This window comes from Petaurus breviceps, unplaced genomic scaffold (assembly GCF_028583685.1).
Source record: "Petaurus breviceps papuanus isolate PSGF00001 unplaced genomic scaffold, PetGlider_PUasm1.0 186, whole genome shotgun sequence".
Taxonomy (NCBI): Eukaryota; Metazoa; Chordata; class Mammalia; order Diprotodontia; family Petauridae; genus Petaurus; species Petaurus breviceps.
In genome coordinates this window covers 28,659,780-28,683,878 of record NW_027185798.1, presented here as the reverse complement: position 1 = coordinate 28,683,878, position 24,099 = coordinate 28,659,780, and the positions used below count along the sequence as shown (strand labels likewise).

The 24,099-nt window shown below is 44.7% G+C and overlaps 1 protein-coding gene across 5 annotated transcripts; it reads left to right on the top strand.

Moving 5' to 3' along the window:
• The first annotated feature begins 510 nt into the window (after positions 1-510).
• On the top strand, positions 511-21,797 carry RAD51D (RAD51 paralog D). Of its 5 annotated transcripts, XR_011168667.1 has the most exons (11): positions 511-846; positions 2,842-2,903; positions 3,396-3,514; positions 5,449-5,530; positions 6,259-6,393; positions 7,354-7,449; positions 8,724-8,814; positions 8,942-9,012; positions 10,271-10,435; positions 14,988-15,930; positions 16,243-17,349. XR_011168667.1 is itself a non-coding variant. In XM_069089936.1 (10 exons), exons 1-10 carry the CDS (start codon positions 690-692, stop codon positions 19,085-19,087), a joined length of 1,011 nt encoding a protein of 336 aa, XP_068946037.1. In that variant the 5' UTR covers positions 511-689; the 3' UTR covers positions 19,088-21,797. The 5 variants fall into 5 exon arrangements, 4 of the variants coding, with proteins under 4 accessions (XP_068946037.1, XP_068946035.1, XP_068946036.1 ...); XM_069089936.1 differs by lacking the exons at positions 14,988-15,930; positions 16,243-17,349 and adding an exon at positions 19,055-21,797; XM_069089934.1 differs by having other exon boundaries at positions 14,988-17,349.
• The last annotated feature ends 2,302 nt before the right edge of the window (positions 21,798-24,099 follow it).

Below are 24,099 nucleotides of genomic sequence, written 5' to 3'. Positions count from 1 at the left end.
AACATGGAAGGGAGGAAACGGGGAAGTTAAAGGAGAGAAGAGGGAAAGAATGAGGGGAGAAGAAAGGAGAGAAAGAGGGAGGAAGGAAAGGAGAGGGACAAAGGAAGAATGAAGCTGTGTGATCAAGGGATCAAAGAGACCCAGGCTTCTCTGGTTTGGTAGACAAAAACCTAGACGCAGTCAGAGGAGCTGGGTTCCAATTTGTCTTCAACTTCTACCAGCGTGACCTCGGGGAAAGAAGTCTTCGAGCCTTTTGAGGGTTTTTGCCCTGATCTGTAAAACAAAGCGCTTGGACCGGCCTCCCTCCGCCGCGATCCTTCTCCCGGACCCCTCCGGGGCCACGTGGTCCCCGGCTCCCCTCCTCTGCGGCCGCTGCACCTCCACGTGCTGCCGGCAGATGGGAGTGTGGGGCGAGGTCCCGGCGGGGCGGGCAGCGCCGGCCCCCTCCCAGCCGCCCCCGGGGGACCGTAAAGCCTGGGACTTCCGCGGGTTGCCAGCTGGTGGGGGCGGGGTTGGCGAGGCCCGGCTGGGGGGAGGGGCGCTCCTCTCGGTGCGCACTCTTCCGGCTTCCTGGATGGTTCGGAATCCCCTGCTTCCCCCGGCCCGCCCCAGGCAGGCCGCTAACAGGACGACGTCCACCTCAGCCCCGGGGTTCTCGGGGGTCAGTCCGGGGCTGCTAGGGGTGATTGATGGGCCGCTCTTCTCCCTCCCAGACTCTGAGGCGTGCGGATCTAGCGCGCCCCGGCTCGCCTCCGGCCCCGAGCATGGGGGTGCTCCGGGAGGGGCTTTGCCCGGGTCTCACCCAGGAGATGATCCAGCTGCTGAGGGGCGTCGGCATCAAGACAGGTAAAGGGGCACGAGACTACAAGCATTCATGCAGGTGCCGCGAGTGGGGGCATGAAGCCTGGGTGCAAATCCTGCCCCTGACACTTCCAGATGGCTAGGGGCTACAGGGGAGAGCGTGCCTAGCCCTGGAGTCATGGCCTGAATTCAGATTCTGCTTCTGACGCTTACTGGTGCTGTGACCCTGGGCCTCAGCTTCCTCATCTGTAACGTGGGGATAATAGCACCACCTTCCTTGTAGAGCTGTGCAAACCAGAAAGCACCATATAAATGGTAGCTGCTGTATTTATTATCATTACTTAACCTCTCAGCCTCTTTATCTGTAAAATGGGCATGATAATAGCACCCCTTGCAGGGTTGTTTTGAAGCAGAAAGCTCCCTATGTATGCTCTGTCGTTTTCACTTCACCTTTCTCCGCGTCAATTTCTGCATCTGTAAAATAATACCTTGCAGGGTCATGGATCTAATGAGTTTGTAAAGTGCTTTGCAAACTTTAAAGTCCTATATAAGTGTTCATTATTATTCTAATACAGTGGATCCGGTTTTGCTGTTGTTCATTTGTTTCAGACTTATCTGACTCTTTGGGACCCCATTTGGGTTTTTCTTGGCAGAGATACTGGAGAGCTTTGCCATTTCCTTCTCCGGTTCATTTGACAGATGAGGAAACTGAGGCAAACAGGTTTCAATGACTTGCCAGAGTCACACAGTAAGTGGCTGAGGCCAAATTTGAATTCAGGTCTTCCAGACTCCAGGCCCAGAACTCTGTAAAATGGGTGACATTTGCATTACTTACCTAATAGAGTCATGAGGAAAGTGGGTTTTTAAAAAAAATGTTTATAAACCGTAAATAATAATGGCTCACATTTATACAACAATCCCAGGTTTCCCAAGTGCTACATGTATGTTATCTCCTTTTATTCTGGCCAGCCCTGTGAAGTAAGTGCTATTATTACCCCCATTTTATGGATAGACTCAGAAAATTTAAATGACTCTTACATACCTAGTATCTCAGGTAAGATTCAAACCCAGATATTCTTTTTTTTTTTTTTTTGCTTTTTGGAGGGGGGAGGGCAGGGCAATTGGGGTTAAGTGACTTGCCCAAGGTCACAGGGCTAGTAAGTGTTAAGTGTCTGAGGCTGGATTTGAACTCAGGTCTTCCTGACTCCAGGGCCAGTGTTCTAGTCACTGCGCCACCTAGCCGCCCCAGAACTCAGATCTTCTTGAAGCCAAATCCAGTGTTCTAACTATGATATCAAACTATCTAAGACTAACTAGGAACAATTTTTATTATATATGCTGACCTGTTCTGTGTTGTTTGGAGGCAGAACTGGCAGGCCCTCAGAATACCCCCCAACCCACTGTCTCCCAGTGTAAACCTGCAAACCAAAAGACTTCTTCCATGTTCATCTCCCCCAATGGACTTCACTGGCCCCTGGGAGAGGTTTTAGTTGAATTCTAGTTAAATTTATTTTTATCCATTTCATTTCATTTTAAAAAAAATTTATTGATAATTTTTGTTTTTATGTCACATTCACCTGGAATGCCCTCCTTCCTCATGTCTGCCTTCTGGCTTCCCTGGCTTCCTTCAAGGCTAGGTTAAAATCCGACCTTTCTGAGGCAGCTAGGTGCCATTTCCTTCTCCAGCTCATTTGGCAGATGAAGAAACTGAGGCAAACAGGGTTAAGTTACTTGCCCAAGGTCAAACAGCTAGTCAGTATCTGAGGCAAGATTTGAACTCAGGTCTTCCTGATTCCAGGAAGATATACCCAGCCCTAATAAATTGTTCAATAATTGTTGGATAATTATAAACCCTAATAAGCTGTTGAATTGACTTGAATCAATCAGTGTGGGGAGCGGCCAAACCACCAAGGAGGAGAGCAGGTCTGTGAGTTTTCTGTTGGGTTACCTGTCCTTATCTCAGGGGAGGATGCTGGGGTTGACGAGGTGGGTGGGTGGGTAGGGGGAGCTTCACTTCCTCCATTTTTTATCTCCTTTCAGTGGTGGACCTTGTCTCTGCAGACCTGGAAGAAGTGTCTCGGAAATGTTCCTTGTCTTATAAGGTGAGGGCAAGAGGGCCTCTTTCTCTGGAGCTGAGCTCCTGGGTCTTGGAGTGTCCCAACCCCTGCCTGCCTAAAGGGAGATCATGGAATCCTTTAGTAGTAAGAAGCCTGAGCAGAAAGAATAAAGAAGGGCTGATCCCCTTTATCTTTGCATATTTTCAGAGCTTTTACAAGCATATTTCTCTTTCAGAACTTAGAAAGTTTACCTCCCTCTCTTTTCAAAGGTGGGGGGCTATGGGCACAGAATGTCACATATACCACCAGATAGGGTTGATGTGTGTGATAGTTCTGTTGAACCACTTTTTTCTTTTTTTAACTGTTGTTATACAGGCCAGCTTTCTGGGTATAGGGAGTTGGAGGGAGGGTGAATCTATTTTTGGACATGAATGTGATATGAAAATGGAAAATAGCAATAAAAATAAGATAAAATTTTAAAAAATAAAATGTCTTCTATTTCTGAACCCACCCCCTTCTGTGCTGTGTTGGAGGCAGGCCTTAGTTGCTGTGAGGAGGGTATTGCTGGCTCAGTTCTCATCTTTCCCCTTCAATGGTGCTGATCTCTATGAAGAACTCAAGACCTCCACTGCTATCTTGGCTACAGGCATTGCCAGGTGTGTTCTGGGAAAGCGACTGGCTCCCCAGGCTTAACTTTTGAGACATGAGTCTGTTTTCATAGAGGGGCTCTGTGGTCTGGGAGTGGAGGAGGAGGTAGACTTCTGCTTCTTCCTCCCACAAGGTATGACATTAGACAGGCCAGTCATTGTTCTGCTGTTTCTGTGTTTCTCCTGCAAACCTTCTGGAGGGCAGGGCCTAGCTTTTATTTGTCTTTGCCACATTGAATTGCAGTCTAGTGACTTTGAATGAAAATAAATTTTAAGGAGAATAATCCCTGCCCCCAATTTCTCAATTCATGGGCATGTCTTAGAGAATAAATAAAGTTAAATCCAGAGCTGAAACTATGTCCTTATTTGTTCTTGGGTAGGTGGTGAAAGTAGGGGTAGGGGAGGAAGGTAGACGGTAGGGGTGGGGAAGAATGTGGAGAGGAGAGGGATTCATGCCAAATCACCATGTGAAATTTAACAGTATATGTAAAAATAAGCCAAACAAAATAGAGGTTCATAGTGTCCTACATAATCTTTTTCATTGTTTTTGTAAGGAGATGTCTTGGTGTATTTTTTTTTTCTCTAGGCTCACCTCATCTATAAAATAGCACTAAGAAATCCTTCCTCATGGTGTAGATAAGGAAGTGTTCGTGCTTGTTGATATTTGTCAAGTTTATGACAAAAAAGCATTTCTTTTTAAAAAACAGAAGGGAAGCTGGTCTGAAGGGGTTGATGATTAGTTCAGTTTTAGACATACTGAGTTTGAGATGACAACATGACATAATTCTCTGGGTGTTTTTTAAGCAGATGGAAATATGAGGCTGGTAAATGTTTAACAACCTATTCTCCAGGAAAAAAGAAAGTACAAACAACACTTTAACATTCAATATGTGTTATTTTATGTCTGGGTAGTGCAGCCAGGCCTGGAGTCAGGAAGACCTGAGTTCAAATGTGGCCTTAGACACTGACTAGCTATGTGACCCTGGACAACTGTTTGCCTCAGTTTCCTCATCTGTAAAATGAGTTGGAGAAGGAAATGGCAGACCACTGCCAAGAAATGGGGTCAGAGAGTTGGATATGACTGAAATGAATAGACATTTTCTGGACAAGAACATATTAACAGTTTCTCCATCACTTTCTTAAGTCTAGACAACCGAACAATAATCCTGATTTGCAGCATTTGCTTATTTCAGAGGCGTAAAATGCTCACCCTGAAAATTTAACCATGGACTCTCAGTTCTGGAGCCTAGGGGAGAGAAACTTCTACATTCCCTTCCTGCCTTAGAGAGCAGACTAGTGAGTGTTTGTACTCAGAAGAGAACAGAAAAGTCAAGTCAGAGTCTTTGGAGATAGTTGTGGAAGCAGGTAATCGGTTTTAGGATGAGAGGACCAGGGTGTCAGGGTCACAGAAGCCACAGAAAGGGAGAATTTTAAGGAATAGTGTTAGACAATCTCCAGTCCCTTAGAGAGACTTTGTAGGATGAAAACTAAGAAAAAACTATTGGATTTGATGATAAAGAAGTCACTTCTGGCTTCTGTGATAGTCTGCTTTTTTTTTTTTTGAGGGCAATTGGGGTTCAGTGACTTACCCAAGATCACACGGCTAGTAACTGTTAAGTGTCTGAGGCCGGATTTGAACTCAGGTCCTCCTGACTTCAGGGCTGATGCTCTATTCACTGCACCACCTACCCACCCCCTTGTGATATTCTGAATGGGTGCTGGGCTTGGAGTCAAGAAAACCTGGGCTCACATCCTGTGTTATTACTCTGTGTGACCCTATTTCCTCATCTGCAAAACGCAGAGTTTACTCATGGTGTCTGGATTACCTTCTAGTATTAAACTGTGGTCTTGAGGAAGGAGGTGAGAGGGGATTCTTTCTTTCTTTTTTTCCATCCCACTTCCTGGGAAGATAATTCTTTCCCTTTCTTTCCTGCTGATGATAGCCTGGATAAGCTGCTGGACTCTGGCCTCTACACTGGAGAAGTCACGGAAATCACTGGAGCCCCAGCCAGTGGCAAAACCCAGGTATGATGTCAGAGCTTTAACTGGCATGGGGCCAGCAGGGTTCTGTCCCAGGCACCAACATTGCAGAGACAGTCATGCTTCTTCCTGTGGGTGGGGGTGAGGGGGGCGTGTTGGTTTGTTCCTTCTCTGGGAAGGCATATTTCCATCCTTCTGGTTCTAGAATCCTCATCCCAAACTTTGCCATCAGAGAGTGAGTTGCAACTGCCCATGTAGGACTCTGGCCGCCCCCTTCCCATTGTGCCATCGCTGTCCTCTGGGCCACCTTTCCTCACCCTAACAGCCGAATTTCTCCCAGGCCCAGTGTCTGCTGGTTATAGCCCCATTAACCTAGGGAGTTAATGGGAGGCAGGGGACAGGTGTGTTGACAAGCAGACCTGATATCATGTAGGCACTTTGAAAGCAGGGATTGTTTTGCTTCTCTCTTTGTATCTCCATCCCATTATACTGTGCCTGGTATATAGTTGGGGCTTAATAAGTGCTTATTGACTGATAGTTAATTGAGCAGGTACCAACAGTTTGTTAGGCAAGGCTACAGGGGTCCTGCAGATCAGGGAACAGACCTGGGTTTTGCCACGGGCAGTAGCTCCAGAGGCTGCATGGATTGCTTGAGGTCTCACGCAGCTCTGTGCGCAGTCAGCCTGGCTGCACAGAAAGGACCAGGGAGTCTGGGGAGGGCTGGACAGATTCTCAGGAGGCCTGAGCTCACCTCGTTTCTTTCCTCTGCCCAGGTGTGCCTCTGCACAGCTGCCAATGTGGCCTACAGCCTGGGTCAGAATGTGCTGTACATTGACTCCACTGGAGGCCTGACGGCCTCACGCCTCCTCCAGCTGCTTCAGGCCAGGACGGAGGATGAAGGGGAGCAGGTCAGAGTGGGAAGAATGTCTCCGCAGTACGAACACTGCTCTACCTGGAGATTTAAGCTTCCCCCAAAAGAACCATAGTCTCACTCCCATACTTTCAGACCTGCAGTCTGTCTCTAGCCCTACATGGCACCGGTCCTTCCATTGCTCTAGGCCTCTGTGTGGATTCGTGCCCCAAAACTCAGATACATTCCCCTGTCATTTCTTCCTGAAGGCCTTTAGCGTTTTCCCTGGAGACCCTAAACCTTGCTTTCAGGGCCTGGTGGAGTTTTCATGTAAGTTCCCTCTAGAGGCCTTAGAGGTGGCTGGCCGGTGCTGCGGTGGATTGAGTGGTGTACTTGGCGTCTGGAAGCCTGGCTCCAAATCCTGCCTCAGTCACTTATTGACTGTGTGACCTTGGGCAAGTCATTTAACCTCTGCTTGCCTCAATTTCCTCATCTGTAAAACGGGGATAATAATAATAGCACCTCGCAGGATTATCAGCATCAAATGAGATAGTAACTGTAAAGCTCCATAAAGTAAGCACTCTCTCTCTTTATATTTGTACAATATATATATATACACACATATATGTGTATATGTATGTATGTATATGTATAAAAATATACTGTAAAATACATACATATATACTATATATACGCTATATCTGTAGTGCTCACTTTATCGGAGGCGCTGTGCTAAATGCTTTATAGTTACTATCTCATATATATCTGCTCTTATTATAGAATTTACTAGCTGTGTGATCCTGGGCAAGTCATTTAACCTTTGGCTGCCTCAGTTTCCTCATCTGTAAAACAGGGATAATAATACTGGCTGCCCCTTACAGAGCTGCCGTTAGGATCAATAAGAGAATGTGTGTAAAGTGCTCAGCCAATTGTAAATCATTAAGTCTGTGCCAGCTCTCCTGTGCCCCTGAAGCAGGGACTTTGGGACACTGATGCCCGTGTTTCTCCTTCTTACCAGGCAGGGGCGCTGCAGAGGATCCACGTGGTACGGGTGTTTGACATCTTCCAAATGCTGGACACCTTACAGGATCTCCGGGGTAGTATCTCCCAGCAGGTGAGCCCCCATCAGTGGTTCCCCTGAGAAGCATGGGCAGAGCCCCTTATCATTTTGTGTAGGTGATTGTTCAATGACAGGTCACCCTCTGAAATGACCATCTGTGCTTCCAGGATGGGCATTGTAGAATCCTAGAGTTTTAAAGCCAGAAGCTTTTATAGAGGGCGTGCTAGTCCTGTGGAGGTCCAGAAGGAGGATGGAACTTGCCTAGGCTCACACAGCAACTCAGAAGCAGAGCTCGGACTAATACCCAGCCCTTTGAACTCATAATCACTGGGGGCCCCAGGGGGCCAGCTAGTCCAACTCGAATCTGACCAAGAATCCTCTGCAATATACCTGAGTATATTGTCATCATCTAGGCTTTGTTTAAAGACCTTCAGAGAGAAGGAAGGATCTGCCACCTGCCCCCTATGTGTGTTGCCTTCGCCTATCAGAATATAAACTTCTTGAGGGCAGGGACTGTCTTACCTGCTTATGTATTTATATTCTTAGCAAGTAGTAGTTGCACCTGGTCTCAGGAAGACCGGGTAGTACAGACGCCCATCTTCTGAACTCCATTCCGGGTCTCAGTCCTTTGTACCACCTTGCAGTAATATACAATGCATTGGGGATGCAAATGCAAAAGACAGTCCCAGCCCTCAGGAAGTTTACATTCCAACAGAGGAGACTGCACACCTCGAGGAGTGGTGGCCTTGGGAGGGGTTTTGGTCTGAAGAATCGGGCTAGTGTTGGGCTGATATATGAGCCAGTCAAATGACATCCCCTTACCCTAAACCAAGGAAGCAAACGGGAGAGAATTGTGGAGGAGAGGGGTATGCCTATGGCTGTAGGTGTGCAGCAAGATGTCCTGGGTGGACAGCTAGACAGGATGTGAAGGTCAGTCTGGGTCTGGTCCATGGACTCAGCTTAGTCAGTATGGCGGGCTAGCTCGCACTCACTGGGTCACCTATCAGCTCAATGGATTCTCTTCCCCAGGGTCTAGGGTCATCAATTTGGGAGGTCCAGGTGTGGTGTGGAGAGTGCTAGGGAAGGTGGGAGGTAGGAAAAATCCGACAGGAGTAGCCTACAGATAGCAAGAATGAAGGTGCGTTTTTCGTGAAAGTCAGCAGCCCAGGAAGCCTGGTTTCCTAGGGTGTCTGGGGCTGTAGGTGTGAGGTAGGGACATGTCTCCCCTTCTTTTTTCTCTATCCTGTAAAACTCATCCCCCACCATGGAGGCTACTGAGGAAAGGAGGAGGAGCATAGAGCCATTTGTTCTCTCTTTCCCTTCTCCAGGTGACCAGTGCTTCGGGGCCGGTAAAGATAGTGGTGGTAGATTCAGTGTCTGCAGTTGTCTCCCCTCTTCTGGGGGGCCAGCACAGTGAGGGTAAGTAGTGGCTAGAAGAAAATGGCATCCTACCCAGACCGTTGGGGAAGCTGGGGGGGTCTTTGTCCTTCTAATCCTTAACACCCCCTTCCACTTCCCACCCCCCAAACCATCTTTTCCTTCCAAGGTTTGGCCTTAATGATGCATCTTGCCCGAGAGCTCAAGACCCTGGCCCGGGAACTGGGAATAGCCATCTTGGTGAGTTGAAGCAGTAGTCAGGGACTGGTGGGCCCTAATTCCCTCTGGCTTTTCTCACCTTTGCAGAGGGACAGGATTTGGTTTTCTGGCTGAAATATAGGTTCCTGTTTATATAGCCTTTTGAGATAGGTCTAACCATTTATTAAGCACTCTCTGTGTGCCAGGACCAGTGCTAAGTTCTGGGGACAGAAAGGCCCAGACCTGGTACTTTGGGTTCCCCAGATTGGATTGACATCTCACATTGCCCTGCTGCCTGCATGCAGCCAGTCAGACAAATGTCGTCTGAATTCCATATAACATAACCTCCTAAGACTCAGAGGGGACCCACACCTTTACCATAAGCAGTGAGGTGGTGTGCTGGGTGCTGGCCCTGTGGGTTAGACAGTTTCTAGCCACCTAAAGACAGGTTCAAACAATAATAATAAACTGTTTTCCTCATGAGTACCATGTGTGCCAAACCTTATGGGCACCAGTCAAGAAGGCCAAGCCACTGCATAAGAAAGCCAGGGTTAGAATGATAGGATCTTAGGATTGGGAGCCACTAGGTGCCTCAGGGACATAGATGGAGCACTGGGCCTGGAGTGGGAAGGCTTGAGTTCAAGTCTAGCCTCAAATTCTTACAAGCTGTGTGACCCTGGGCAAGTCACTTACCCTCTCCCCCAGTTTCTTTCTCTGTTAAATGGGGATGATAATAATAGCACCTGCCTCAGAGTTGTTGTGAGGATCAAATGACAGTATGTAAAATGCCATATAAATGCCAGAGGTGGTGTGGTTGGTGCTGATGATGCAGAGAAGCGACCAGATCAGACCTGCTCTTTGGAAATATGTTGACAGCCACATGGAGAGAATCGGAGAGAGGAGAGGCTGGAGGCAGGGAGACCCACAAGGAGGCTGTTGGAATAGACTAGACCAGAGGGTATGGAGGGCCTGAGCTTGGGGGGCCGCTGGGTGAATGTAGACAAGGGCACACATGGGAAGGGGGTGGGCAGAGGTAGAATTGAGCAGATGTAGTCATTGATTGACCAGTCAAATGAGAGAATTTGTCTAAAGTGCTTGGGAATCCTCAAACCAGTATGCAATAGCTATTATTGGAAATTGCTGTTATTACTTAGGCCACCTGAAAGCCTTAGTCCCCCAAACGAGTTAAGATTCAGCATCTTTTAAGGACAACTAGCCGAGCCTACGCTGTGCTTAGCACATGTCAGGGTGCCCTACAATCACGGATTAGATGGATGAGGATGCATCTTTTCTGTTAAAGGTGACGAACCACGTGACCAGGGATCTAGAGAGTGGGAAGCTCAGACCTGCCCTGGGACGATCCTGGAGTTTTGTCCCCAGCACCCGAGTGTTCCTGGAAGCCCGGCAAGGGGCAGGAGCCCCAGGCAGCTGCCGCGTGGCCTCTCTGACCAAGTCTCCACGACAGGTGAGGGGGCACATTTTGGGAGCCCAGGACTGGAAGAGAAAAGCAATTTGTGACCCTCTCCATTTCCCCTGGTGCCCCTCTCTTTTCTATACTGATGATTCAGGGAACATTCTGGACTCACTGACCCACTTTGCTTTCAGCGTGGTGACAGAGTATGAAGGCCAGGTGTTAGAACAGTGACTTCAGAGGGAGGTCCTCTTAACTGGGCATGCCACTTAACCGCTATTGGCCTCAGTTTCCTCATTTGTAAAATGGGAACAATAATAGTCCCTGTTTCCCAGGATTTTTTGTGAGGTTCAAATGAGATAATATTTGTAAAAAGCACTTAGATAATGCCTAGCACATAGTAGGTGCTTAATAAATTCTTATTCTCGTCCCCCTTCCCCTTCTCCCTGGTGTTTTGTGACATCATGTGCTTGCTTATTCATTCATTCATTCATTCATTTGTCAAGCATTCATTTATGAAGCATTTTTCATTAAGCATTGAGCATTTTCCTCCTGACTCCAGTGCCGGTGTTCTATTCACTGTGCATTCACTGTGTATTCACTAGCCACCCCAAAGTATTACATATGTCTTTTTTTTTTAATTTTTATTTTTTGGAGGGGCACTTGGGGTTAAGTGACTTGCCCAAGGTCACACGGCTAGTAAGTGTCTCAGGCTGGATTTGAACTCAGGTCCTCCTGACTCCAGGGCCGGTACTCTATTCACCGCGCCACCTAACTGCCCCCATTGAGCATTTTCCATGCTGTGCTGGTTCTGTGCTAGGTCTAGATCAGGAGGACACAAAGATGGAAGCGTTTTACGGTGCCTGCCCTCAAAAGATTTACCATCAAGTTAAGAAAGCTGTGCATAAAAAGCTGTAGTACAAATAGATGATGATCAGTGTGCAGAAGAGGGCCAGAGTCCTGGAGGCCAAAAGCCCTGAAGGGGGAGAGATGGACTAGGGAGAATGGAAGGTGGAGGCTGGAGGAGGGGGTCAGTGGAAGGAGTGGCATCTGGACTGGGCCTCAAAGGATGGGTGGTTCTTTTTTAATACTTTTATTCCTAGAATGACACATACCAAACAGAGTGGACATTCGCTTATAGGCAGGAAGATAAAAGAAGAGCAGGGCCCATGAAACTGCAGGTCTGCGTTTTGTGCAGTTCACTTTTCCACTTGAGTATGGAATAAGCTTCACTTGAAACTTTCAAAGCTGTCCGGCTGGTCTGGGCTTCTTTCTGGCCCTTCCCTCTCTTCTTTTCTCTACATTTTGCAAAAATATTCCTCAAGGACCTTTTTCTATTTATTTATTTTTGGACATACGAGGTGGTGCAATAAATAGAGTGCTGTCCCTGTAGTCAGGAGGACCTAAGTTCAAATTCAACCTCAGATACTTACTAGCTGTGTGGTCCTGAGCAAGTCACTTAACCCTGTTTGCCTCGGTTTTCTCATCTGTCAAATGAGCTGGAGAAGGAAATGGCAAAACACTCCAGTATCTTTGCCAAGAAAACCCCAAATGGGGTTATGAAGAGTTGGACATGACTGAAATGACTGAAAAACAAAAATGTCTATTCTACCTTGACCTTCTAACCCCCAGTCACTTTAGGAAAATTTAAAAAAAAATGAAGGAAGAAAAGCAATCAGTAAAATTTCAGCAGTTGATAATGGAAGAGAAGGTATTCCAGGGAGAAGACACATCATAAGCCCAGTGCCTGGCATACAGTAGGAACCTAATAAATGCTTGTTCCCTGACAAAGGCATAGGAAGCTGAAAAGCACATTGAGATGTGTTCAGGAAAATGCAAGTTAGGGAGAGAATGAAGGGAGAGAAGGTAAGAAAATAAAGCTGGAAAGACAAGTTGGAGTTGCATCATTTCTCTGCCCATTGCCTCAGTTCTCCTTTTTGTCACGCCAGGGAAGACATTCCTCTAAGGGATTCTTCACCTTTCTTGTGTCTTGGACCCTTTGGCCAGTCTGGTGAAGCCTATGGACCCCTCCTCAGAATCATGTTTTTAAATGCATCAAATAAAATAGAATTACAGAGGAAAGCACTTCTGTTAAAATATGATTGTCAAAATATTTTTTTTAAAGTGTGTGGTCTCCAGGTCAAAAACTTCTGTGCTAAGGTAAATTTTTTCCCCTTTAATTAAAATGTTGTATGGATGCCATTTGTCTTTATAGTGGCCATATCTCACTCCCTCTAGATCAGGAGTTTCTAATCTTAAACCTGTGAATAGATATTGGGGGTCTATGAATTTGGTTGGGAAAATACTTACATCTTTTTTTTTACGTAAGTTTGACTGAAAAACTGAAAAGGATTTCCTTCAATTATTTAAAACCATGAATTCAAAGAAGGGGCATGCCATAGGTTTTACCAGACTTTGACAAAAGGCTCCATGATACAAAAAAGGTTAAGCTCTCCTGGTCTAGATGGAACCCTCTCTTAAGAATTTTCTCCCCAGCTATTTCTCATGGAATTTGATTAGCAGCAGTTACAGCTTAGTCCTGATTAGTGGAAATAGTGAATTCCATGAAGTGGTTGTGTGTATTTGTTTTAGTGCTATTTGAAGTTATAATTATGTAAAATAAGTTGGTTCTAGCCCAGTGGAAATACTCAGTGCACATTTGAATAATCTGCTTCTTGGGATGCTTTCTTTGTACTCATCAGGGCCTGACTGTCAGGGGGGCACCTTGTCTAATTGAGACATGTTTGCTTAACCATGGTTTGGAAGGCCTGCCCCAGTAACTCCTGGGTAGGCTGTGGTTCATCTAGAGCAGAACAAACTTTTTCCACTCATGACCCCTTCAGCGCTTCTTAAACTGTGGGTCATGACCCCGTATAGGGTTTAAGAGGCGCTGCTGAGAGAACAAATATTTACAAAGTTTGAAATATACAAGACATTGTATAGGAAATACAGAAGCAAAGATGACACAGACCTGGCCTCAAGGAGCTTCCATTCTAGTGGGAGGGCACAGTCTGTGCACAGATAAGTAAATCTGCCATGATTTAAAGACATAGAAGGAGCTGGGAGTGTGTGTGTGTGTGTAGGGGTGGAAGTGGGGGGAATCGGGAAGTGACATTTGTGTGGGAGATCCCTTAAAACAGTGGCTGGAACACCAGATTTGCAGTTAGACAGGCCTGGATTAATATCCTATTTCATACCGTAACTAGCTGTGTGCTCAAGACCTAACCTCTATGGACGTCAGTGTCTTCATCTATAAAATTAATAATAATAATAAAATTGCATTTATATGATACTTTATATGTGATCCTTACAACAACCCTGGAAAGTAGGTACTATTATCCCCATTTTGCAGATAAAGAAATTGAAGGGGAAAAAAGGTTAGGTGACTGTCCTGGGGATTTGAACTCAAGTCTGTCTGATTCCAAGTCCAGCACTCTATGCAATGTACCACTTACCTGACTAAAAGGAGGGGGTTGGATTTGGTGGCCACTAAGGTCCCTTCCAATCCCAAATCTCCAATCCTATGACAGTATGTTAGGCTCGGGAGACAACCTGAAGGCAGGACATGAAATGCTAGCATAGTTTGTCTGGGATGTAGTATCGGTAAAGGTGAATAACACAGAATGAGTCCGGAAGGGTAGACTGGAGCCAGACTATGGAGAGCTGTGTGTACAGTTCTTCTCCTTAATAACTTTTATTCTTCTCTGTCATAACTAACACATAGTGATAACACGCTTCTCTACAATAAACACAACTTAGCCAGTCGCCACAGTTACCTATATTTATAGGCAAACTTTGTACTGAAGGCCAGTACAAAGGTGTTGTCACCTTTTACTGTTGTATATTCTATGGATTATTCATGAGTGGGTGGAGGGAGATGGGGCCCCTCACTTCACATTTATATCAGCTTTAGCTATGGCTGCTTCACTCCTACTGATATCTGGGGACAAAAGTCGAAGGACTGGAGAAGAAGTTGTGAGGGTATCATTCTAGGCTCTGGCCTATTCTGTAGGTAGAGAGAGCACTGGGTTTGGGGGGTAGAACCAGGGTTCAGGTCTCAGACCTTCCCCTATGTGAATTTGAGCAATTCATTTAACCTCTTGGCCTCAGTATCCCCATCTGTCAAAATTGAAATTGAACTTTAATGAATTAATTCCCAAGCCCTTTCATTTCCAAATCTGTAGTCTTTAATAACCCCATGATTCTTTGGTGCTGGGTAGATTTGTCTTGTCCCTCCCATCTGCGTTTGGAGATGATAATATTAATAGCTAGCATTTATTTAACACTTACTGTGTGCCAGGCACCGTGCCAAGCTTTATAAATATTATCTCATTTGATTCTCACAACAGCCCTGGGAGGTAGGTGCTGTTATTATCCCCATTTTATAGAAAAGGAAACTGAGGCAAATAGAAGTGTAGTGACTTGCCCAGGGTCACACAGCTAGCGTGTCTAAGGCTGGATTTTGAACACAGATCTTCCTGATCTAGGCCTGGCACTCTATCCACCGAGCCACCTAGCTGCCTCTGAGAAGTGCTTCTAGTGAAAGGGGCTGCATTCTTGGGTTCCCTGGACCAAGAGTTAACTCCTCAAATGTGTCCCCTTTCAGCCCACAGGAATCCAGGAGGTAGTAGAAATCGGAAGCTGTAGGACTCCAGAACAGAGTTCTTCGTTAGAAGGGAGCAAGCCGTAGTCATGTCACCTCTTTGGAACATGAGGAGGGCTTGAAGGCTCCCGGCCATCCCGCTCCTAGAGAGGAAAGCAGCAATCACAAAGAAGACAGAGGAGCCATGGGACAGTCTGGATAAGGTGTTGGACTGGGTCCGAGGAGGGAAGACCTAAGTGCAAATCTTCTGATACTGTGAATGTGGACAAGGGGCTTCACCTGTCTGGGCCTGTTTCCTCATCTGTAATGTGACAGGCTTGGATTAGATGATCTGTGACGTCCCTTCCCATTATCAGTCTATGATCTATGCCCCATGTAACCCCTGGAGTAAAAGGTGGCCTCCTCCTGAGGCTGGAGAGCCTAACTTGGCTCCAAGGGAAGGGCATCCCTGGGCTGCAGTGAGACCTCAGCATCATTCCTCATAGTGGGTAACTTAGAGCCACAGGTGAGTGAGACAGTCTGAAGTTGGTACTTGAGCCTGGCCTTGATTGGATTCTGTCATTTTTCTCTCTCTCTGGGAGAAATTAGCTCATCTTTGGCACCCTGGGAAAGGTGGCCACCCAGGATCACGAGCAATTGTTTATATCCCACATCACCTCCACTGTGCCTCAGTTTCCCCAGACTGTAAACCAAGACTTTCACACCACCAAGAGAGGAGCTGCTTCTAAATGCTACAGATGGAAACAATTCCTTCCCTTTGTCCCTGGCCTAAATAACAAGAAAGAAATCTAGTAAGCGGCTCTGACTCAAAGCCATGTAATTTCCCTTCAATGATATGTGTATCCTTTTCTCCCTGTGAGGTCCCAACCAGACTGCTTTCCTCCTTTCTCCTCTTCTGGCTGATTTGATTTCACACACCTGCATGCGTCCTTGCGCTAAGGCACAGGTGAGAAACCTAGTTCTCTGTTGTCCCAGGGATATAATTTAACAAGGAGAATAGATGTGATCTGCTGCTGGTGAATCCAGCCACCTGTTTAATATACATGGCACCCTAGGGTGCCCCCATTTCCAGTTCAGAATAACCAAAGGCGGTAAACCATGGCTGTGTCTGCAAACGAGGAGGATGAGTTCACCTGAGACAACCAGCTGGGAAAATTGATGCTGGTGTAAATAATATATAACCGATCTCGTCCTTTATGCAGATATTCATTGCCTGTAGCTCAGGGATGCACTATAATTATATGTCTCTTTTTGACAGCTGTACCCCAGCCTTGTGCCCTATGGGTATGAAGTCACCCCTCTGTCTGGCACCAGTATCAGGGTCATCAGTCTGAGACCTGGAACCAAGGAAGGAGCACAGGATAACAGAGAAGGGAAAAGAAAAGGCAAATGGGAGAATCTCTCTGCTGACAGCATCCTTTATAGAGGGTCATCCTCTATATTGGTTAGAAAGCCCCAGGAGTGGGGGGTATGGGGTGAAAGGATGGCAAGGATTGGGGAAATGGGGGCAAGAGGCTCAGGAATAGAATGGGATGGCCAGTCAGCCTTTATATACACTTACTGTGTGTTAAGTGCAAGAGGTGGAAAAATAACAGGCAAAAATACAGATCCTGCCCTCAAGGAGCTTATAAGCTTCAGAAACAGAAGTCTCTCAGCCAATCAGGAGTCACATCTCTGCAGGTAAGCAGCATATGGTTTATCCTTTAGGATAGCAGTATCAAACTCAAATAGAAATAGATCCTTTCAGAAAACCACAAATGAACATTATCTATGTTGTATTTTTATTTATTTTGTGAAACATTTTCCAGTTGCATTTTAATCTGGATGGGACTGTACTTTAACATGTCTGCTTTAGGGGCCTGTCAACCCACCTGAGGGGGGGTACTGTATAGGGGAGAAAAAGATAAAATCAACTTAAGTTGATTCAAGGATTTCTTCCACTTGGAGAAGAGAAGGTTGCTATCATGTGTTATACAAAAATAAGTGCATTCCTGGTTGATTTTACTGACTTTATGTAGATAAATATAAAATATAAAGTAATTTTAGGAGGAGGTAGGTAGCCAGAAGGTGTAAGCTTTTGGTCTCAGAACCCCTTTATAGTCTTAAAAAAATTACTGAGGACATCAAAAAGTTTTTTTTTTTTAATGTGGGCTATGTTTATCAACATTTACCAAATTAGAAATTAAAACCAAATTTTAAAAAATTTCTTCATTTTTAAATAATAACAATAATAAAGCCATTACATGTTATCATAAGTAACATTTTAATGAAAAATAACTATTTACCAAAACAAGAAAATATTTAATGAGAATATTATTACTTTACATATTTTGTCTGGCTTAATAAAGACAGCTGGATTCTCCTATCTCCGCTTTTGCCTTTAATCTGCTGTGATGTTGTTTTGGTTGAAGTAAGTGGAGAATATCACGTCTCATACTCAGATAGTAGGAAAAGGAAGAAATGTTTGAATAGACAGGTAATGTCTTAGTATTATTATGAAAATAGTTTTGACTTCTCAGGCCCCCTGAATGGGCCTCAGACTCACCCTTTGAGAGTCCTTGGTGGTATAATGGATAAAATAATGTTAATTTCGAGTCAAGGCTAGGTGGTACAGTGAGTAGAGCACCAGCCCTGGAGTCAGGAGGACCTGGGTTCAAATTTGGCGTCAGACACTTAAACACTAGCCATGTGAGCTTGGGCAAGTCACTTAACCCCTACTGCCCTGTCTTCCCCCCCTCCAAAAAGCAAAGAAAAAAAATTTGGAGGGGCGGCTAGGTGGCACAGTGAGTAAAGCGTTGGCCCCGGAGTCAGGAGGACCTGAGTTTGGTTCCAGCCCCAGACACTTAATACCCACACACACACACACACACACACACACACACACAAAAACTAGCTGTGTAACCTTGGGCAAGTTACTTAACCTCAATTGCCCTCCAAAGGGCAAAAAAAAAAAAAATTTTGGAGTCAAGTGACCCAGTGGATAGATGGTTGGGCTTGGAGTCAGAAAGACTCCTCTGTGAGTTCAAATCTGGCACTTTCTAGCTGTGTGACCCTGGGCAAGTCACTTAACCCTATTTGCCTCAGTTTCCTCCTCTATCAAATGAGCTGGAGAAGGAAATGGCAAATCACTGCAGTACCTCTGCTAAGAAAACCTCAAAAGGGGTGACAGAGAATGAGACATGATTAAAATGACTGAATAACAACAAAAATACTTGAATCTTGCCCAAAGTGCTATATGTGTGTGACACACTGGGCAAGGAAGTCCTCTGGCCTCAAGTTTTCTTATTTGTAAAATGGGGATAATAATTGCTCACAAGGTTATCATGAGGATCATGTGAGTTTTAAAATATGTTGAGTGCTTTGTAAACCATAAAGTTACATACACATCGCTTTTTATTCTAGAAGAGGAAAATGAGGGGGGCTGGGAAAGCCAGAGGGAGGGGGCAGTCACCTGTGCAAGCAACGAAATACTGTTTTTTAGGAACAGTTGGGTACAGGTTTGTCCAGAACGTGGCTAGCAGGAAGGGTCAGAAGGTCAGAAAAAACCATCTGGATGACTCCACTGGTCACTGTCCCACCTAGCTCCATGCTGGGCCTGAGATAAGAGAAGGCTTTCCTATCTGCCCAGGAAGGGCGGCAGAGGCCAACATGGTGTTCTAGTCTGGATGGCGGCAGGAGGCTGGTCTGAATCCTGGGTCTGTCCTTGGATGCACTGAGATCTTGGGTTAAGACACAGTCTCTGGCTCCTAGATAAGGCCCCATGAGTAGTGGAATACAATAGCCCGGGATCTCTAAGGGGCTTGTTTAAGGATCGTATGTCACTCCCCCTCCCCTGTAACAACCAAGAACACATTCCCGCCTCTTCTCAGCATGACTTAACATTAAAAGGTTCTGGGACAGAGATCCCACTTGATCAGCGTTTTCCAAAGCCTCCAGGTTAGTCGGAAGGATGGATGAAATCAAGAGTAGGAAATGCTTGGAAACCACTCTCCCTCTGGGCAAATGAGAAGCTCCTCTTTCCCCTCTTTTTGCATTCCCAGAATCCTGAGGCCCCTTTGGTTTCTCTTTAGGTTATTTCTGGAGGTGATGACTTTAATTTCTGATTTGATTTATGCCGGAAGAACCAGGATGGACCAGCAAATGGACCAGAAGGCCATCTAGTCCACCCATTTCACAGAGGCAGAAAATGAGGCCCAAGGTCACACAAGTACCAAAGAACAACTTTAGGAGCCTGGTCCCAGATGCTATAGTTTCAAATGCAATGTTCTTTCCACCTCTCCATCATGCTTCCTCCCTCTTCCAGCTCTCTGGACAGCAAAATCTCCCTACTTCCGGTCTTCCACTCACCAAACTGAGGGCTGAAAGGGCACTAGAGTCAGCTGGCCTGCCCTTGCCATGCTATGGACAATTTAGAGGGAGTTCGGTGTTGTGCTGTGTAAGAGAACTAGAATCAGGTAGACCTGTGTTCAAATCCAGCCTCAGACGTTTAGTAGCTGTGTGACCATGGGCAAGTCATTTCACCTTTCTCAGACTCAGACTCAATTTCCTCATCTCTAGATTGTAATAATAGCACCTATTCCACAGGATTATCGTGAGGGTCAAGTGAGACAATAATGTGTAAACTGCTTTGTAAACCTCAAAATGTTATCCATTTGTGACTATTATTACTATCTCTTTCTTAAGCCGAGGAAGGAGTGTCTAATGCTTGACTCTTCTGTCTCTCAGTCCTATCTGTCCCTTCTCTGCCATCCACAGGACTGTTTCATTAATGTTCCCTTTCCCTTTGGCCTCTCTTATCGTCCCTCTTTTCTTTTTTTTTAAGCAATTACACCTAAAACCAATTTTAAAAAATAATTTTTAAGTTCCAAGTTCTCTCTTTGAGAAGGCAAGCAATTTGATATATATTATACATGTGCATTCATGTAAAACCTATTTCCATATTAGCCATGTTGCAAAAGAGAATACAGACCAAAAAAAAAGAAAGAAAGTGAAAATAGTATGCTTCAGTCTGCATTCAGACTCCCATCAGTTTTTTCTCTGGAGGTGGATGGCATTTTTTTATCATAAGTCCTTTGGAATTGTCTTGGATCATTGTATTGCTGAGAATAGCTAAGTCCTTCATAACGGATCATTGTACAGTATTGTGGTTATTGTGTATAGTGATTTCCCTCTTTTCTAACCAAATATATGCTTAACTCCTTAGCTCAAAAATTCTCCAATACTTTTTCCAATATTATCTTCCACAAGTTCCTCCACACTTCAACCAACTAATAAGTCAGTTAATCAACAAATAGTTAATCATCTACCTAGTGAAATAAAGCGTAACACTTCAAGGGGGAAAATGAAATAGAAAGATTTTAAGCTTTCATAAGGATACCAGAATTGAACAAAAAATTTGATCTCCAATATCAAGAACTAAGAGAAGCCTAAAAAAGGTGAAAATGGAAAAGAAAACATAAGGGATTCAATGGAGCTGAACTGTTTACATCCCTACATGGGAAGAGGGTACTTGTGATTCTTAAAAATTGTGCCATTAATAGTACAGCTAGAAGGAAGATACATAGACAGAGGGTAGGGGTATAAGGTGAATTGGAGGGAATGACAAAAAAAAAATAAGGGGTGAGAAAGAGGAGTCTGGGTGCAGAAGGGAGAGGTAGATGGGGTAAATTATTTCACATGAAGAGGCTCAAAAAATGGGAGGGTGGGCAATGAGCATTGCTTGAACCTTACTCTCATCAGTATTGGCTCAAAGAGGGAATGGTATACATAATCAGTTGAATATAGAAATCTCCCTTATCTGACTGGAAAGTAGGTGGGAGAAGAGATTAAGTAAAAGTCGGGGTGGAGAAGTGATAGACTGACAGAAGAGAGGGCAGCCCCAGGAAGGCAGTATACAGAAGCAAAACACTGTTGAGGAGAGAAAGGGTGAAAGGAGAGAGGGGACAAATGAGAAAAAATAGGATGGAGAGAAATAACACAGTAATCGTAACTGGGAATGGGAAGAACTCTCCCATAAAATGGAAGTGTACAGCAGAGTGGATCAAAAATATGTTGTTGACAAGAAACACATATGAAGCAGAGAGACACACAGAGTAAAGGGAAGGGGCTGGAGCAGAATCTCTTATAAGTCAGCTGAAGTAAAAAAAAAAAAGTAGGGGTGGCAATCAAAAAATGACCAAATTAAAAGGGATAAGGAAGGAAACTACATCTTGCTAAAAGGTACTGTAGGCAATGAAGTCATATCAATATAAAATATATATGCACCAAGTGGTATAGCATCCAAATTCTTTTTTTTTTTTTTTTTGGAGAGGGGAAGGTAGGGCAATTGGGGTTAAGGGACTTGCCCAAAGTCACATGGCTAGGTTTTTGTGTGTCAAGTGTCTGAGGCTGGATTTGAACTCAGGTTCTCCTGACTCCAGGGCCCATGCTCTATTAACTGCACCACCTAGCCACCCCTAGCATCCAAATTCTTAAAGGGAAGTTAGTAAGTTACTGGCTCATGACCAATTGAGATAGAAAGCATTACAAAATGTAAAATAGATACTTTTGATTAAATTTAATAGCTTTTGAACAAACAAAACCAATGTAATCAAGATTAGAAGGAAAGCAGAAAGCTGGGAAATAATCTTTATAGCAAGTATTTCAGATAAAGGCCCCATTTCTCAAATATGTAGAGAAGTGAGTCAAATTTATAAGAGTATAAGCCATGCCCCAATTAATAAATGGTCAAAGGATATGAACAGGCAGTTTTCAGACAAGGAAATCAAAGCTATCAATAGGCATGTAAAGAAGTGCTCTAAATATATATATATATATATATGTATATATATATATATTTGCTTTTTGGAAGGCAATTGGGGTTAAGTGACTTGCCCAAGGTCACACAGCTAGTTTTTGTGTCAAGTGTCTGAGGCCGGATTTGAACTCAGGTCTTCCTGACTCCAGAGCCAGTGCTCTATTCACTGCGCTACCTAGCCGCCCCGCTCTAAATAATTTTTGATTAGAAAAATGCAAATTAAAACAACTCTGAGGTACCACCTCATACCTATCATATTGGCTAAGATGACAAAAAAGGAAAAAGATAAATGTTGAAGACTTCCAGGGGTCAAATATGGCCTCAGACACTTGCTGTGTGACCCTGGACAAGTCACTTAACCCTATTTGCCTCAGTTTCCTCATCTGTCAAATGAGCTGGAGAAAGAAATGGCAAAGCACTCCAATGTCTGCCAAGGAAAGCCCCAAGTGGGAAATGACTGAAACAAGAACAATAGAAAAAGAGTACAAGTTTATTGATGAAGTCTGGGGCATAATAGCAAACAAACTAGTTTGGCTGGAACATAGGACTTTACAAGCCAAACCAAAGGGTTTGCATTTTATCCCAGAGGCCAGAGGAAGCCATTGGAGTTTGTTGAGCAGAGCAGTGGCTTGGTCAGATCTATACTTTAGGAAATTAATTTGCAATTACATTTAAACTATTTTCTCTTCAAAAATATCCAAATGAAATTTCAGACAATAAAGGTAGGAGAACTAAGAAGAGAAAATGGATAGTATGGTTTGTACCTAAGATCTTACCTCTTCATTTTGGTTCTTGGTATGCCTTTTCTTTTGGTGGAAAGGCCAGCTGACTAGGTGATCCTAAATTGTCTAGAAGAATTTACTGTCTCCATTTTGTAGTAACAATAATGATAGCAATTTAGTCTGATACAAAGCCTTGAGATTTACCAAGCATTTTTCCCCAGGCAGCCCTTCAAGGTAGGTCTTGGCATTTTTACTACCCCAGTTTTTACAGAGATAAGGAGACAGAGATAAGAGAGGTAGTAAAGTCTGCTTAGTCAGATCTACAAGCAGTAATTAAGCACTGTGTGCTAGGCCACGTTCTAAGCCACTGGATTCAGAGATAGAAACAATCCCTTCCCTCAAGAGGCTCACAATTTAATGTGGAAGAAAATATGCAAATAACTACAGTGTGGAGCTGAAGGAAGGTGATTTCTGAGAGAAGGTGCTAGCTTTGGAGGCAACCCAAAGGTCTTCTGCTGGATGTGAGTTTTAAAGGTAAGATTGGAGGCCAAGATTGGGTTGGTGATCCTTCCAGATGTGGGGGAGAGCCAGCCCAGGGAGCAAAAACTAGAGTCTGAAATACAAGAAGAAGGCCAGTATTGTTGGATTTTAAGTACGTGAATGGGAGTAAAATATAAAAAGACTGAAAAGGGGTGGGGGGAGGGAACAGAATGTAAAGAGCTTTAAATGTCAGGGATTTTCTATCCCAGAGGTAATAGGGAGCCATTGGAGATCTCTGAGCGGGTGGAATGACTTGGTCAAATCTGTGCTTTAGAAAAAATGACTCTGGCATCTGAGTGGAGGATGGATTGGGATGGGGCCAGAAGAGGCAGAGAACAATTAGAAGGCCATTGTGGTGGTCCTGGTATGAGGGCTTTACTGGGGCAGCACTAGACAAGAGTAGGAGGAATAGTGTAATGGTCGACAAGACTTGACAATAGATTTGCCATATGGGGTGAGTTTGAGAGAGCTGATGAGGAACATGCTGATTTTGTGAGCCGGGGTGCTTGAGTGGATGGATGGTGGTGCCCTCCACACCAATACTAATAAAGTTCAGAAGAGGAGAGCCTTTGTAGGGGTGGGACGGAGGAGAGAGTAAGTTCTGTTTTGAGCACAATGAGTTTGACACCCAGCTTTCCACCTCTTGTTCCTATTCAAATCAATACTAGCATCACTATTGGAAAAAGTGGCAGTCCCTCTGTGGTTCCATTCACAGTCCCTGTGACCCTCCAGACCAGAACCCTTTTTCCTAACTCTCTTCTCCTGTATGTGTTCAATCTTCTTACTTAAGGGCAGGGCCTGCAGGGAAGCAGGATTAAGTGACTTGTTTTTGTAATGCTCAGCACAAAAGTTGTTTAATAAACGCATGTTCCTTGGTTCCATCATTCATTTATTCATTCTTTTCTTGGGCTCTATGGTGCAGGGCAGAGCTAGGTTTCCTGACTCCAAACACTCACCCCACAGTGGGTGGAATGTAAGAGGTCCAGTAAGCTAGGGTGATGTGGGTTTACTGACTTCAGGGCTCTGGGTTTCTCTTGAGGAAAATGATGTGATTTAT